Here is a 13,308-nt window from a genome sequence, read left to right as displayed (position 1 = left end):
GATTGTTCCTCTCCTGGTTTTGGCTTACAAATACTGATGTAAAATATTAACCAAATACTACTAGTGTGAAGGCAGCCTTAATCTAGCAAACCTTGGCTCCATGTGACTGTGTCTTTTTACATATGCTTTCCCAATTAAAATAGAAACATAGATTTCTTCGGACCTGTAGATAGATAGATAGATAGATAGATAGATAGATAGATAGATAGATAGATAGATAGATAGATAGATAGATATTAGAGAGATAGACAGATATTAAATATTAGATAGATAGATAGATAGATAGATAGATAGATAGATAGATAGATAGATAGATAGATAGATAGATAGGAGAAAGAAAATTAGAGCAGCACAAAGAAAGAGTTTGGGTGCAGAGCTCCCCCAGGCAAATACCAAAAATCAATTATAAAAAACCTGAAAAATTGGAGGCAGCACACCGTTTTGTAGTGAAAAGGAGCTATTTAATCAGCCCAGAAAGCAAGGAGAAAGGTTCCTGTTGGGACCGAAACGTCGCTTTCTGGGCTGATTAAATAGCTCCTTTTCACTACAAGACGGTGTGCTGCCTCCAATTTTTCTGTTTTTTTAGATAGATAGATGTTAGATAGAGATAGATAGATAGATAGATAGATAGATAGATAGATAGATAGATAGATAGATAGATAGATAGATAGATAAAGAAAACAAAAAAGCAGCACCAAAAGAAAACAAAGGGTGCAAAAAATCCTTCCAGGTATATACCAAACCTCATGCTATTATCCAGAAAAATGAAGGCAGCACTCCAATAGAAAAAATAAAAGTGGTTTATTGGCCCATGTGTGACGTTTCAGTCTAGGATGTGGACCTTTCTCAAGCTTGAGAAAGGTCCACATCCTGTACTAAAACGTCGCACATGGGCCAATAAACCACTTTTATTTTTTCTATTGGAGTGCTGCCTTCATTTTTCTGGATAATAGATAGATAGATAGATAGATAGATAGATAGATAGATAGATAGATAGATAGATATTAGATAGATAGATAGATAGATAGATATTAGATAGATAGATAGATAGATAGATAGATAGATAGATAGATAGATAGATAGATAGAGCAGTTCTCACTCTCTCAGTGTCAGAGACAGAGCTCCTAGACCAGACTAAACATGACATGACATATGGGAGGTAAGGTGTGAAGTCATAACATATTCATTTCAACTCCTGTGACAATCATAACAGGCTGTGCCGCCGAGCAGTTCAAGGCTTTTCCTCGATGAACTCAACTTTTTAAATAAAAAGTGTTTTGTGCCTACACTAGATCTCCTGTATATATTATATGGCCGGGGAGATGCTGGGATGGAAGAACTCAATGCTGGACAGCTTCCCCCTCTGCTAGCAGTCTATGGACATTAGGGCTCATTGAAGCACTCCTGTCCTGAGACACAGCATTGCACCCACCATCACCCCTCCAGCTAAGCTGTCTACTCTCCTGGGAGCCACAACCCCCAGCACTGGCACTGAATGGGTTAGCAAGAGGCAGAGCTGCCACTGTTATCAGCAGCCTGCAGATCCCCATTACCCACTCAAGGGTGACTACAGATGTATTTCCCACATTACCAGTCAAAATAAATAATGTGTGACATAAAGCCAATCTAACCAGGGCCAGCCTGTGATAAGATGATTGCATGCAGAGAGGAGCTGCAGCTCACAGCCACACAGGGAATTATACGTGACAATTACACCAACACTAGATGTGTGTCTGTGGATATATATATATATATATTTAGGCATTTAGGGTGTGTGTGTGTGTGTGTGTGTGTGTGTGTGTGTGTGTGTGTGTGTGTGTGTGTGTGTGTGTGTGTGTGTGTGTGTGTGTGTGTGTGTCCTATAGATACTGTATATATATAGATATATATATACATAAACTCCTGTGTATACACACACACACATATATATTATGGACTTAAGTTTTGTATCTATTTTATTATGTACAGCGCAGATTACTAAATTACTTTTGATACTATTACACAACTAATTCCAATTGCCACCATACAGATCCGAGTGATCAGCTAACATCCAAATCAAATGTTCAAATAATAATCCTGTTTAATATTCATTGATGCTATATATATATATATATATTGCAATGGAAGCACTCCAGTAGAATGAGTGAAAAAGTGTCCTGTGTTCACCCAGAATAGACGACCATCGCTCCACTTTTGGTGTTGTGCTCTCCAGATGTGCCCACCACCAGACACCCATGTTAGAGCACGAGTTTAGCTTGGCCCCATTGCATCCTACGTGCATTGCTCACTTTCATACTGTATCGTTTTAACTCCTGATGCGTTAGTCCAGTACTCAAAGGGTTACACACTGGCTATTGGAAAGGTACAAAGCAGACAGGGGGGCCTGGAATTTTTGACTAATCCTGGTTTTACAAGTCAAAAGGACAGTAGGAGGGGATCACTGCGGGGGTCTCTTTCCATCCCAAACACTAATATAAATACAGGGCGTATTAGCCGGACACTTAGCGGCTCCTCTCCTCTGTGACTCCATTACAAGCTGTTTCTCCTCCCAGGACTGCCCTATACTAGCGGTATGGAGTTTGGACAAAGTTGTCCTGTGGGTGGAGGGGAAGCTGGAATCAAACTGGCAAGTCTTCTTTTCTGCATGACAAAGAGGGGCGGACAGTGAGGGAGCAGGGTCCCTGCATTGTCCCAGTGCCATGGCTCTGGGCTCCATTGCCGCTGCACTGGCCATTTACTCTCCATACACTCCTAAACAAATGCAGAGCTCATTGTGTGATTGTGATGTAAAGCTGCTGCCACAGCCCACTGTGCAGAGCCCCCCATGGAGGCTGCTCGGCCATTTGTGCCCATACAGCTCGCTGCTATATACCCATGTGGCAGGACTCCTAGCAGTGCCCAGCCATCCCACCCTGCCCAGTGCCAGGGACCAGTCTCCAGCCAGTGTAGTCCTGATATAAATTAACTGGTAACCATAGCTACTGAGCCCCGATTGGCTGCTAGAGGCAAACGTGCCGGTGGACGTCACCAAATCTGAATAAGGATGCGCGAACTGCCAGGCTTGGCACACAAAGCTGGTTATGGGGCATAGAGGTGGAGTTGGAGAAAGTGTCATCTAGGATCTGTGCACATCCAGCAGCCTGTGCCCGGCGAGGAGGACACTGGACCAATGAGGAGGACATAAGGGAGCACTTGTATCCTGGGCACTGCCAGCTGTCACATGCGGGCACAGGAGTGGCACTGAGGAGCCGGGTGTATGTGGATTTATCTGGAGCCAGGTCTAGGTGTTCTGGGTGAATCATGATGGTCCATTGCGCTGGCTGCGAGAGGCCCATCCTGGATCGCTTCCTCCTCAATGTGCTGGACCGGGCTTGGCACGTCAAATGCGTCCAGTGCTGCGACTGCAAGTGTAACCTCACCGAGAAGTGCTTCTCCAGGGAGGGCAAGCTCTACTGCAAGACAGACTTCTTCAGGTAAGAGCAGAGTGTGCCCAGGAGTCGGGTATTAGGGCAGAGACTGTCCAGGAGTCGGGTATTAGGGCAGAGACTGCCCAGGAGTCGGGTATTAGGGCAGAGACTGCCCAGGAGTCGGGTATTAGGGCAGAGGAGCTGTGCCCAGAGTCGGGTATTAGGGCAGAGGAGCAGTGTCCAGCGTCGGGTATTAGGGCAGAGGAGCTGTGCCCAGAGTCGGGTATTAGGGCAGAGGAGCAGTGTCGAGCGTCGGGTATTAGGGCAGAGGAGCTGTGCCCAGAGTCGGGTATTAGGGCAGAGGAGCAGTGCCCAGCGTCGGGTATTAGGGCAGAGGAGCTGTGCCCAGAGTCGGGTATTAGGGCAGAGGAGCTGTGCCCAGAGTCGGGTATTAGGGCAGAGGAGCAGTGTCCAGCGTCGGGTATTAGGGCAGAGGAGCAGTGTCCAGCGTCGGATATTAGGGCAGAGGAGAGGTGCCCAGCGTCGGATATTAGGGCAGAAGAGCAGTGTCCAGAGTCGGGTATTAGGGCAGAGGAGAGGTGCCCAGCGTCGGATATTAGGGCAGAAGAGCAGTGTCCAGAGTCGGGTATTAGGGCAGAGGAGAGGTGCCCAGCGTCGGATATTAGGGCAGAAGAGCCGTGCACAGAAGCCGGGCATTAGCGGCAGCGGGTCCTCTATCTGCAAATACTGTGTGTATATTTAGCAGACATACTAAATAACATAAGGCATTCTGTCTGTAAATCTATATATCTACCTATTCATCTATCTTTCTTATTATTAGTTTAACACGCTATTTACTTGTTTGTTTGCATCTTTATTTATCTATTCATATACAAGTTTAACTGTACAAGAATAAAAGACATGTAGTTCACATTTACAGATACCAAATCCCAAATAAAACATTGTAAATGGCAGTTTTCTGCGCACTGAAATGGTTAATATACTTTGGATTTTAAACGGACTTTCCTTAACATGTTCTTAAAATGAAAATAAACTCAGGCAACATTAGTGCATCACACATGTGGGCAAATGAGAAACCGAATGCTGATAACTGTGATAATGCTAATAATAATTGTGAATATCCCTCAATATTTTGTACACACATATACATTTAATACAATATAAATTCACTGTATGTGTACGTAAATATATATATTTGTATGTTTGTGTGTGCGAATGTATATATATATATATATATATATATATATATGTGTGTGTGTATTTATTTATGTATGCACATATATATATATATGTGTATATATATGTTTTTGTGTATGAGAATATATATATATGTCTGTCTGTGTGTGCATATATATGTGTGTTTTTATATGTGTGTGTGTGATTGAGTGAGAGGGTATATAATTCTGTATATAAATATATATATATATATATATATATATATATATATATGTATATATATATATATATATATATATATATATACGTGTGAAGGAATAAATATATGTGTGTGTATGCATATGTGTGCCTGTATGTGCATATATGTGCGTGTGCTTATATTTATGTGTATATATATATACTGTATATATATAGGTGTGTGTGTGTATGAATATATAGTTGCACACGCACGCACACACACACACACACACACACACACACACACACACACACACACACACACACACACACACACACACACACACACATATATATCTTCAATGAAAAACTTAAATAAATATTCCTTGCGTTACATAGTGTGATCTTTCCATCTTTCCTAAGGCATAATTGGCCATAGGGGCAGCCCATCAGTATTAGTGTTCCAGGATCGCAGATCCCTCACTTTTTCACATCTGGATATTTCTTTTTCATGTAAAATTCCAGTCTATTACTTCCATGTTACGCCATATAATGTCACTGAGCTAAACGAGCCTGGAATGAATGGGTATTGTACTCCTGGATCTCCAGCTCACCTTTACAGTGTTGTTCTGATTTTGGCAACTTGATTGACGGAAAGTTTTGAAAGCTATCTGAGGAAGGGGTTAATTGGGCAATTCGCTCCCCCCCCCCCCCCCCTTTCCCTATCATGAAACAAATGAACAGTTCCTCAAAGTCCCCTCCCAACTAATGTGAAAACTATTTAGAAGCATTTAATGATTTTTGATAAGGTGCAGGTGAGCTAATTATTTTTCTGGATAAGGCAACCATGACTTATGACCTGTATTACAGACACTAAATCAAAGTCACAAGAAGCCTCAGGTGAACACAGCCTTAGCCTCCTCACACAGAGATGGTCAGGGCTTAACATGCATTATTAGCATTATCATGCCTGTATGTGTATATATATATATATACACATCTATATATATGTATATATATATAGATATATATATATATACATACACACATACACATCATACACACACACACTATATATATATATATATATATATATATATATATATATATATATATATATATACATACACACATACACACACACACACACACACACACACACACACTATATATATATATACATACACATACACATCATACACACACACTTTATATATATGTAATTTGTATAATTTGCATGGGGCAATAATTTGCGTTATCGCAGGGACAATCGCATTGCTCAGGAAATAATTGTTAATTTAAATTTAGTCCTAAAATGGTTTTATTCGATCTTTTTCACAATTTCGTCGGAATTAGGTTTTACAGTAGCTTGATATTCTAATTTCCAAGTGATGTGAGCATACTATTTACTTATTGATGGATAAATAAAAATATCTACAAAGCTTTTGTGAGAAACAACCGCAAATCGGCCCCACATAGAATATTATACTGGGATTGTCCTATATATGGAATTATTTTTCTCGTGTATGTATTATTTTAATAATATGTTGGTCTTGTAGTTTACTTCAAATTGTGTTGACATATAACATATTCATGCAAAATATATTATTTTAGTAGGTAGATATTGTCTGCTTCTTTATCCCTTTACACATATACACCCACATAAACATGTTCAAATATTTGTATGCAATACCCACAATCTAAATAGATAGATATGAGATAGATGGATAATAGAGAGATAGATAGATAGATAGATAGATAGATAGATAGATAGATAGATAGATAGATAGATAGATAGATAGGGGATAGATAGATAGATAGGGGATAGATATGGGATAGATAGATAGATAGATGGATAGATAGATAGATAGATAGATAGATAGATAGATAGATAGATAGATAGATAGATAGATAGATAGATAGATATGGGATAGATGGATGGATAGATAGATAGATAGATAGATAGATAGATAGATAGATAGATAGATAGATAGATCCGTTGTATATGAACTGTTGAATTGTAAAGCGCTGCGGAATATGTTGGCGCTATATAAATAAAGATTATTATTATTTTATTATGTTTATTCTTAATATTATTGATATATATGAGAGATAGATAGGTAGATAGATAGATTGATTTATGTGTAGTTTATTCTGTTATGACCTAAAATAAATCATAATTTGTAGAAATGGTCGGGCAATGTTTCCGGCCGGGGCGATGAAGAGCAGATCTGTCAGGTCCCACATCCAGTGCTCACATCTCTCCCCTGCACGATATCATTCCTCCCTCTTGTCATTACCTATATTCTGCTTTATTATATTTGTTATCATTCATTTATTTTCATTAGCAGTGGGAATATGAATACGTTCAGGATGAAATCATAAGTTTCCAGCGGCAAATAACATAACTGGACATAAAGCAAATATATAGAACTAGTATAACTGGGGATCGGTTAGAGCTTCCTTTAGGGCTAAAAGGAGCATAAGGCATTAAAAATAATATAGTCTAGTAATGATGTCAGGAAAATATAATATTTCAGGAAGAATAATATAATATTTCAGGAAAATATATTGTGAACACCCCATATGATGGGACAGATGCCTGGCAGAGCCAATCACCACTGCTGCCAGGAATGGGATTCTGACACATAGTATTATATATATCCATATAATGTCCGAGTATATAGTGTGTTATCTCTGTGCTCCGGGCCCCAGCTGAAGACCCCACTCCGCGGGGAATGGGGGATGTCTGGCTGCAGCAGATCTCGGCCATGCTGTGCTCCCCTCCGCTCACACTGGGCTCCCGCCGTCCTGTCGTTTCTCTATTAATGAGCATGACATAACATGGCTGGAGGAGACACAATGATCGCACGAAGATCGCACGAAGATCGCCACAACTTCCTCTGCAGTGTCGCGATTTCTGGATATCTTTCTGTCTGAGATTACGGCGTGTTCTTTTTTTTTCTCTCTAGGAAATTCGGGACGAAATGTGCAGGGTGCTCTCTTGGAATCTCTCCCAGCGACCTGGTGAGGAAAGCCAGGAACAAAGTTTTCCACTTGAATTGTTTTACCTGTATGGTGTGTAACAAGCAGCTGTCTACTGGGGAGGAACTCTACATCATAGACGAGAACAAATTTGTCTGCAAGGAGGATTATGTCAGCGCCAGCAGCCTGAAAGAGAGCAGCCTCAACTCAGGTGAGACCAGGCGCCGTGACGTCACCTTAGGTAGCCATGATGTCATTGCTTTTGCCTTGTGACACATATCTGATGAGCAGAGTCAGGAGTGTTTGGAAGAGACACAGATGGATATATTAGATAGATAGATAGATAGATAGATATAGATAGATAGATAGATATTAGATAGATAGATAGATAGATATAGATAGATAGATAGATAGATAGATAGATAGATAGATAGATAGATAGATAGATAGATAGATATGGGATAGATAAATAATATATAGATATATATAATAAATGTGATACAAAGATACATAGACAGATAGACAACAGATAAATAGATAATACATAGAATATATCTCTCTATATATTTATTTATTTATTTATTTATATATATTGATGTATATATATTACAGAAATATAGATAGAATAAATAGATATGAGATGGATGGATAGATAGATATGGGATAGATAGAATAGATAGATAGATAGAGATCAAAATTGGAACAGTATCTGATATTACCACAATTGTTGTGCAGCGCTTCCCAAACCAATGGTCCAATGGCTTCCAATAATATAGATAGATAGATAGATAGATAGATAGATAGATAGATAGATAGATAGATAGATAGATAGATATGAGATAGATGGATGGATAGATAGATAGATATGGGATAGATAGATAAATATGGGATAGATAGATAGATATGGAATAGATAGAATAGATAGATAGATAGATATGGGATAGATAGATAGATAGATAGATAGATAGATAGATAGATAGATAGATATGGGATAGTTATGGGATAGATAGATAGATAGATAGATAGATAGATAGATAGATAGATAGATAAGGGATAGATAGAATAGATAGATATGTGATAGAATAGATATGAGATAGATGGATGGATAGATAGATGGATAGATAGATAGATACATAGATAGATAGATAGATATGATATGATAGAATAGATATGAGATGGATAGATATGTGATAGAATAAATAGATATGAGATGGATGGATATATCGATAGATAGATAGATAGATAGATAGATAGATAGATAGATAGATAGATAGATAGATAGATATGGGATAGTTATGGGATAGATAGATATATAGATAGATAGATAGATAGATAGATAGATAGATAAGGGATAGATAGAATAGATAGATAGATAGATAGATAGATAGATAGATAGATAGATAGATAGATAGATAGATATGGGATAGTTATGGGATAGATAGATAGATAGATAGATAGATAGATAGATAAGGGATAGATAGAATAGATAGATAGATATGTGATAGAATAGATATGAGATAGATGGATGGATAGATAGATGGATAGATAGATAGATAGATACATAGATAGATAGATATGAGATGACAGAATAGATATGAGATGGATAGATATGTGATAGAATAAATAGATATGAGATGGATGGATAGATAGCCAACCTGTACATTGCTGTATGTAGCAGACTGCATGCCCCTCTCCTCCTCCCCCACCTCCCACCCCCAATTCTAACGCTTTTACATGAGCCCTTAATAGAGGTCATGATTTGCTAATCTCAGACAGAGCACCGAGATACACAAACACTCGCCCTCCCCTTCCCTGGTTGCCAGCCTGTGGGTGGACCTGAAGCAGTAGCTATAGTCTGAACATAACCACTACTGCCAGACACACCTGCTTTTGTTAACTAGCCAGGACCACAAATATCCCCTAAAGAGGTGTAGTGCCCAGCCTTTCATTCTACGTGAGTGCCCCTTTCCCCATGCACCCTGAAGGTGCCCTGTTCACTATTGGCCAGTACTTTATTGTGTTCGTTTCAGTGCACACTATTCTGGCTCCCTCCCCATAATTATGACATTAGTCCTTATTAACTATGGTTTATCACTGGATCAAGAAAACAGCTATAAGTATTGAATATTGTATTGTCCTTAGTATAGTATGAACACTGTTATTTGCTCTTTGGGGATACTCCTTTATCAACTTTATGGAATTTCATACATTCCAATGGACATTTTATATCATATATATGAACCTTGTTTATTATTTTTTTCACCTGCCTAAAGTCTCCTGAACTTCAGATTGCAATAGACTATTGTCTAATCAGAAAATATTTATTCTAACATTTATGATACTATGATATCCTACCAAAGCAACGTTTGGGACAAGTTGTAGACTCCGTTCACTTGTCAGATTATATTTTCCACTTGACCGTTCCGTGTAGAGTAGATAAACAGAGCGGATAAGCAGGATAAGGATCCCTTGCATTCCTGTTTCAAACCGAAACAGAGGGGACCCTTCTGGAAGACCTCATTCAGATGTCAGTGTTTTTTCTCTTATGTAATTTTCATCCATATTTTTGATCCAATTTTCATCAGTATTTGGTCCATGCGTCAGATTTTGCCATCAGAGTTTCATCAGTGATTTGCTCGTATGAAAAAATAAATAAACGATAAAGTTTCTCTTATACATTACATTGTTAATCAAGGACAGTACACGGATTGCAAACAGATGACATTGTGAAAAATGGATCTGTGACTCAAAAAACAGACGTGTCTCAGTGATTTTATTATGACCATACGGTCTGCAAAAAAAAAAAGGCATGCGAACAGCCCCACAGATTACACTGGGGACATATCCTGTCCATGAAAAACACTGATAGATCATATGCATGAGTCACAAATGTCTGAATGAGGCTTTGTATGGGGGTCACACTAATTTTCTTTTTATTTTTACAATTAAATAAATAAGTTCAGCATGATTTCCAAAAATAAACAACAAAAGGATGTGAGATGGACCCATTAAAAAACAAATGAGCCCCTCTGATAATTCCATTTATCTGAACCAACAAATGAAAAAGAGAAACAGACATGTGAGCAGAACCTAAGGCACGAATGTGCCTTCACTAATTCAGTGGGCATATTATGTTAACATTGCTTCTTGTGCTGGCAGATTAATGTGTTGGAGTCCTTTCTTTTCTATTGTGCACTGATCAATCTAACAAGAAAACCATACACTAGAAAAAAAACACAATGAAGCCTCAAGGTCACATGTGAAGTTTTGTTTTGTCATTCTTTCCTTTTGTTGCACATCTAAAGACACCTTTTTTCCTAAGACTGTACCAGATACAGCTATATAATTTTATTTTCTTTGAATTTAAAACATATATATTTGTAAACATGTTTGTTTAGAATGGATTTGTTTAATTCAGTTTTTCCAAATGTCCCTTTTTTATGGATAATTTCGTAGGTCTAATAGCTTTGAAAATACATTTCCAAAAACCATTTTAAGGGCATGTGCACACAATGTCTTTTTTTAGGTGAATTCAACCTGGAATCTGCCTGAAAAAAGGGCTGCAACGCCACAGCAAAAAAATGAATATAATGCACAGCAAAGTAAAAACAACATTGTTGTGCACATGATTAGTCTTTTATTGCTTCTTTTTACCGCTTCATTGTTTGGAAACCATGAAAAGACAATACAGTTGAAAGTACAAAGAAAATACACCGGCGGATGAGCTGCCACAAAATATGATGGCAAAACCACCACCGACGCCGCTTTAGGAAAAATACAGCCGTAGTCTGTAGTAGACAATGTCTGAATGTCCGCTTCCAGTAGAGCTCATGTTCACTCTGTACCATTATAGTCTATTGCCCCATCGGCGCATACGTCTGAATCCCATTTCGCGGAGGGATCAAAGAACAAATGGCAAAACGCAATCTGAAAGCACCCTTAGAAAATATTGGTAGCTCCGCCTGCACCCCAATGACGTTGGGTGCATATACAATTAAGGGGTTTCATTTTTTTTTTCAAATCAAATCTATAATTATGGATGTAACTGACCTAAACATCTGAAAGAAATGTCTGCACTGTAGTACCACACAGAAAAGAAATGCAATAAGACTGAGAAGTGTTTCTGATAAGACTGACAAGGCAACCTGTCATCTGATTCATGCTGCTCAAACTGGGGTCAGCATGAATCAAAGCCTGCCTGTGTGATTGTAGCCAGGTATGTTTTTCTCGGAAACACACTGACATTTCAGAGACAACAGACTTTAAAGATCTGGCTGGGGACCATAGCCAGATACCGGACTAGTTTGGTGCTGCCCTTGGCTGGCTCCTTCCAGCGTTGCTAAAGGTGATTGACAGGTCTTCCCCTATATACACAAGAGAGACATGTCAATCACCTGCAGCAGCACTCTTGAAAATCGGCCAAGGGTGGAGCTGGACTAGTCTGGTCTTCAGCTATGGTCCACTGCCTGATCTTTAAAGGGAACCTGTCAGATGATACATGCTGCACAATCCATGGACAGCATCTATCAGCCACTGGCTGTCCTATCCCAGCCATATATGATTGTCTGTGAATTTCTGCGAAATTTCAGAGAAAAACATAATTTTATTAGGGACCGAGCTGTGTGGGTGACTAGTCGTCCCGGCAGCTTCTCCACCCACCCACTGACCGTAAGTGACAAGCCTCTGCCTATATGTACAAGCAGGCTGAAGCTCATCAGTCACTGTCAGTGAGCAGGGAGAAACCGCCAGAGAACCCACCTGTACGACTAGTCAACCACGCGGCTCGGTCCCCAACTGCCATTAAAGGTATGTATTTCTCTGAGACCCTCTAGCCTTTCACAGACAAGCATACATGGCTGGGATACGACAGCCAGTGGTTAATACATGCTGTCCACGGTTTGGGCAGCATGTATCAACTGACAGGTTCCCTTTAAAATATATTTTCTCTAAAACATCATAGTGTTTCAGAGTAAAATATACCTGGCTGCAATCTCACAGCCAGGCTCTGATTCATACTGCCTGAATTTAGAATTATGAAATAAGGATTATAAGGATTTATGATTATAAAATTAGAAAGGAGGGATACACAAAAAAAATCCACAGGCCTTATGGTCTACAGGTAACATTTAGTCATATGGTGATATTATTGATATGGAGCTGTGATTGTCTACTTAGGATGGTCGTGACTTAGGGCTCATACTCATCTGCCCTTAAATCGGACGAGTGCAATCCGATATAAACTTATTGTTAGTCTATGATTCCCTGCTCATATGCAATTTTTTTCTCAGCACAGATCGGACTGAGAAAAAAATAACAGCATGCTGAGAGTGGTCGCGTATACCGGGCGAGACTCGGTTTTCTCAATGAAAGTCAATGGTTGTGAGAAAAAAAAATGGATCATGCATGTTCCGTCCGATTTTTACACACCTATCTGCTAGAAAACCTGACATAAAATTAGGGTTGACCCCACGTCATTTTTTGGGGGGAGGTACCCTCTTTTTAATAACCAGTAAAAGCTATGCAGACAGCAGTGAGCTGTTAT

General features: G+C 39.2%; 1 protein-coding gene across 1 annotated transcript in view; it reads left to right on the top strand.

The window, feature by feature from the left end:
* Positions 1 to 3,063: 3,063 nt before the first annotated feature.
* LHX5 (LIM homeobox 5) overlaps positions 3,064 to 13,308 on the top strand; it is a 45,959-nt gene continuing 35,714 nt past the window's right edge. Inside the window, exons 1-2 of the mRNA XM_077280875.1 lie at positions 3,064 to 3,473; positions 7,754 to 7,977. Of these exons, the coding sequence (XP_077136990.1) occupies positions 3,301 to 3,473; positions 7,754 to 7,977 (397 nt within the window). The 5' untranslated portion in view covers positions 3,064 to 3,300. The remainder of the gene's footprint in view (positions 3,474 to 7,753; positions 7,978 to 13,308) is intronic.

Source organism: Ranitomeya variabilis, chromosome 1 (assembly GCF_051348905.1).
Source record: "Ranitomeya variabilis isolate aRanVar5 chromosome 1, aRanVar5.hap1, whole genome shotgun sequence".
NCBI classification, from domain to species: domain Eukaryota; kingdom Metazoa; phylum Chordata; class Amphibia; order Anura; family Dendrobatidae; genus Ranitomeya; species Ranitomeya variabilis.
The sequence above is the reverse complement of the archived record's forward strand: the minus strand, read 5'-3'. Positions and strand labels throughout refer to the sequence as shown.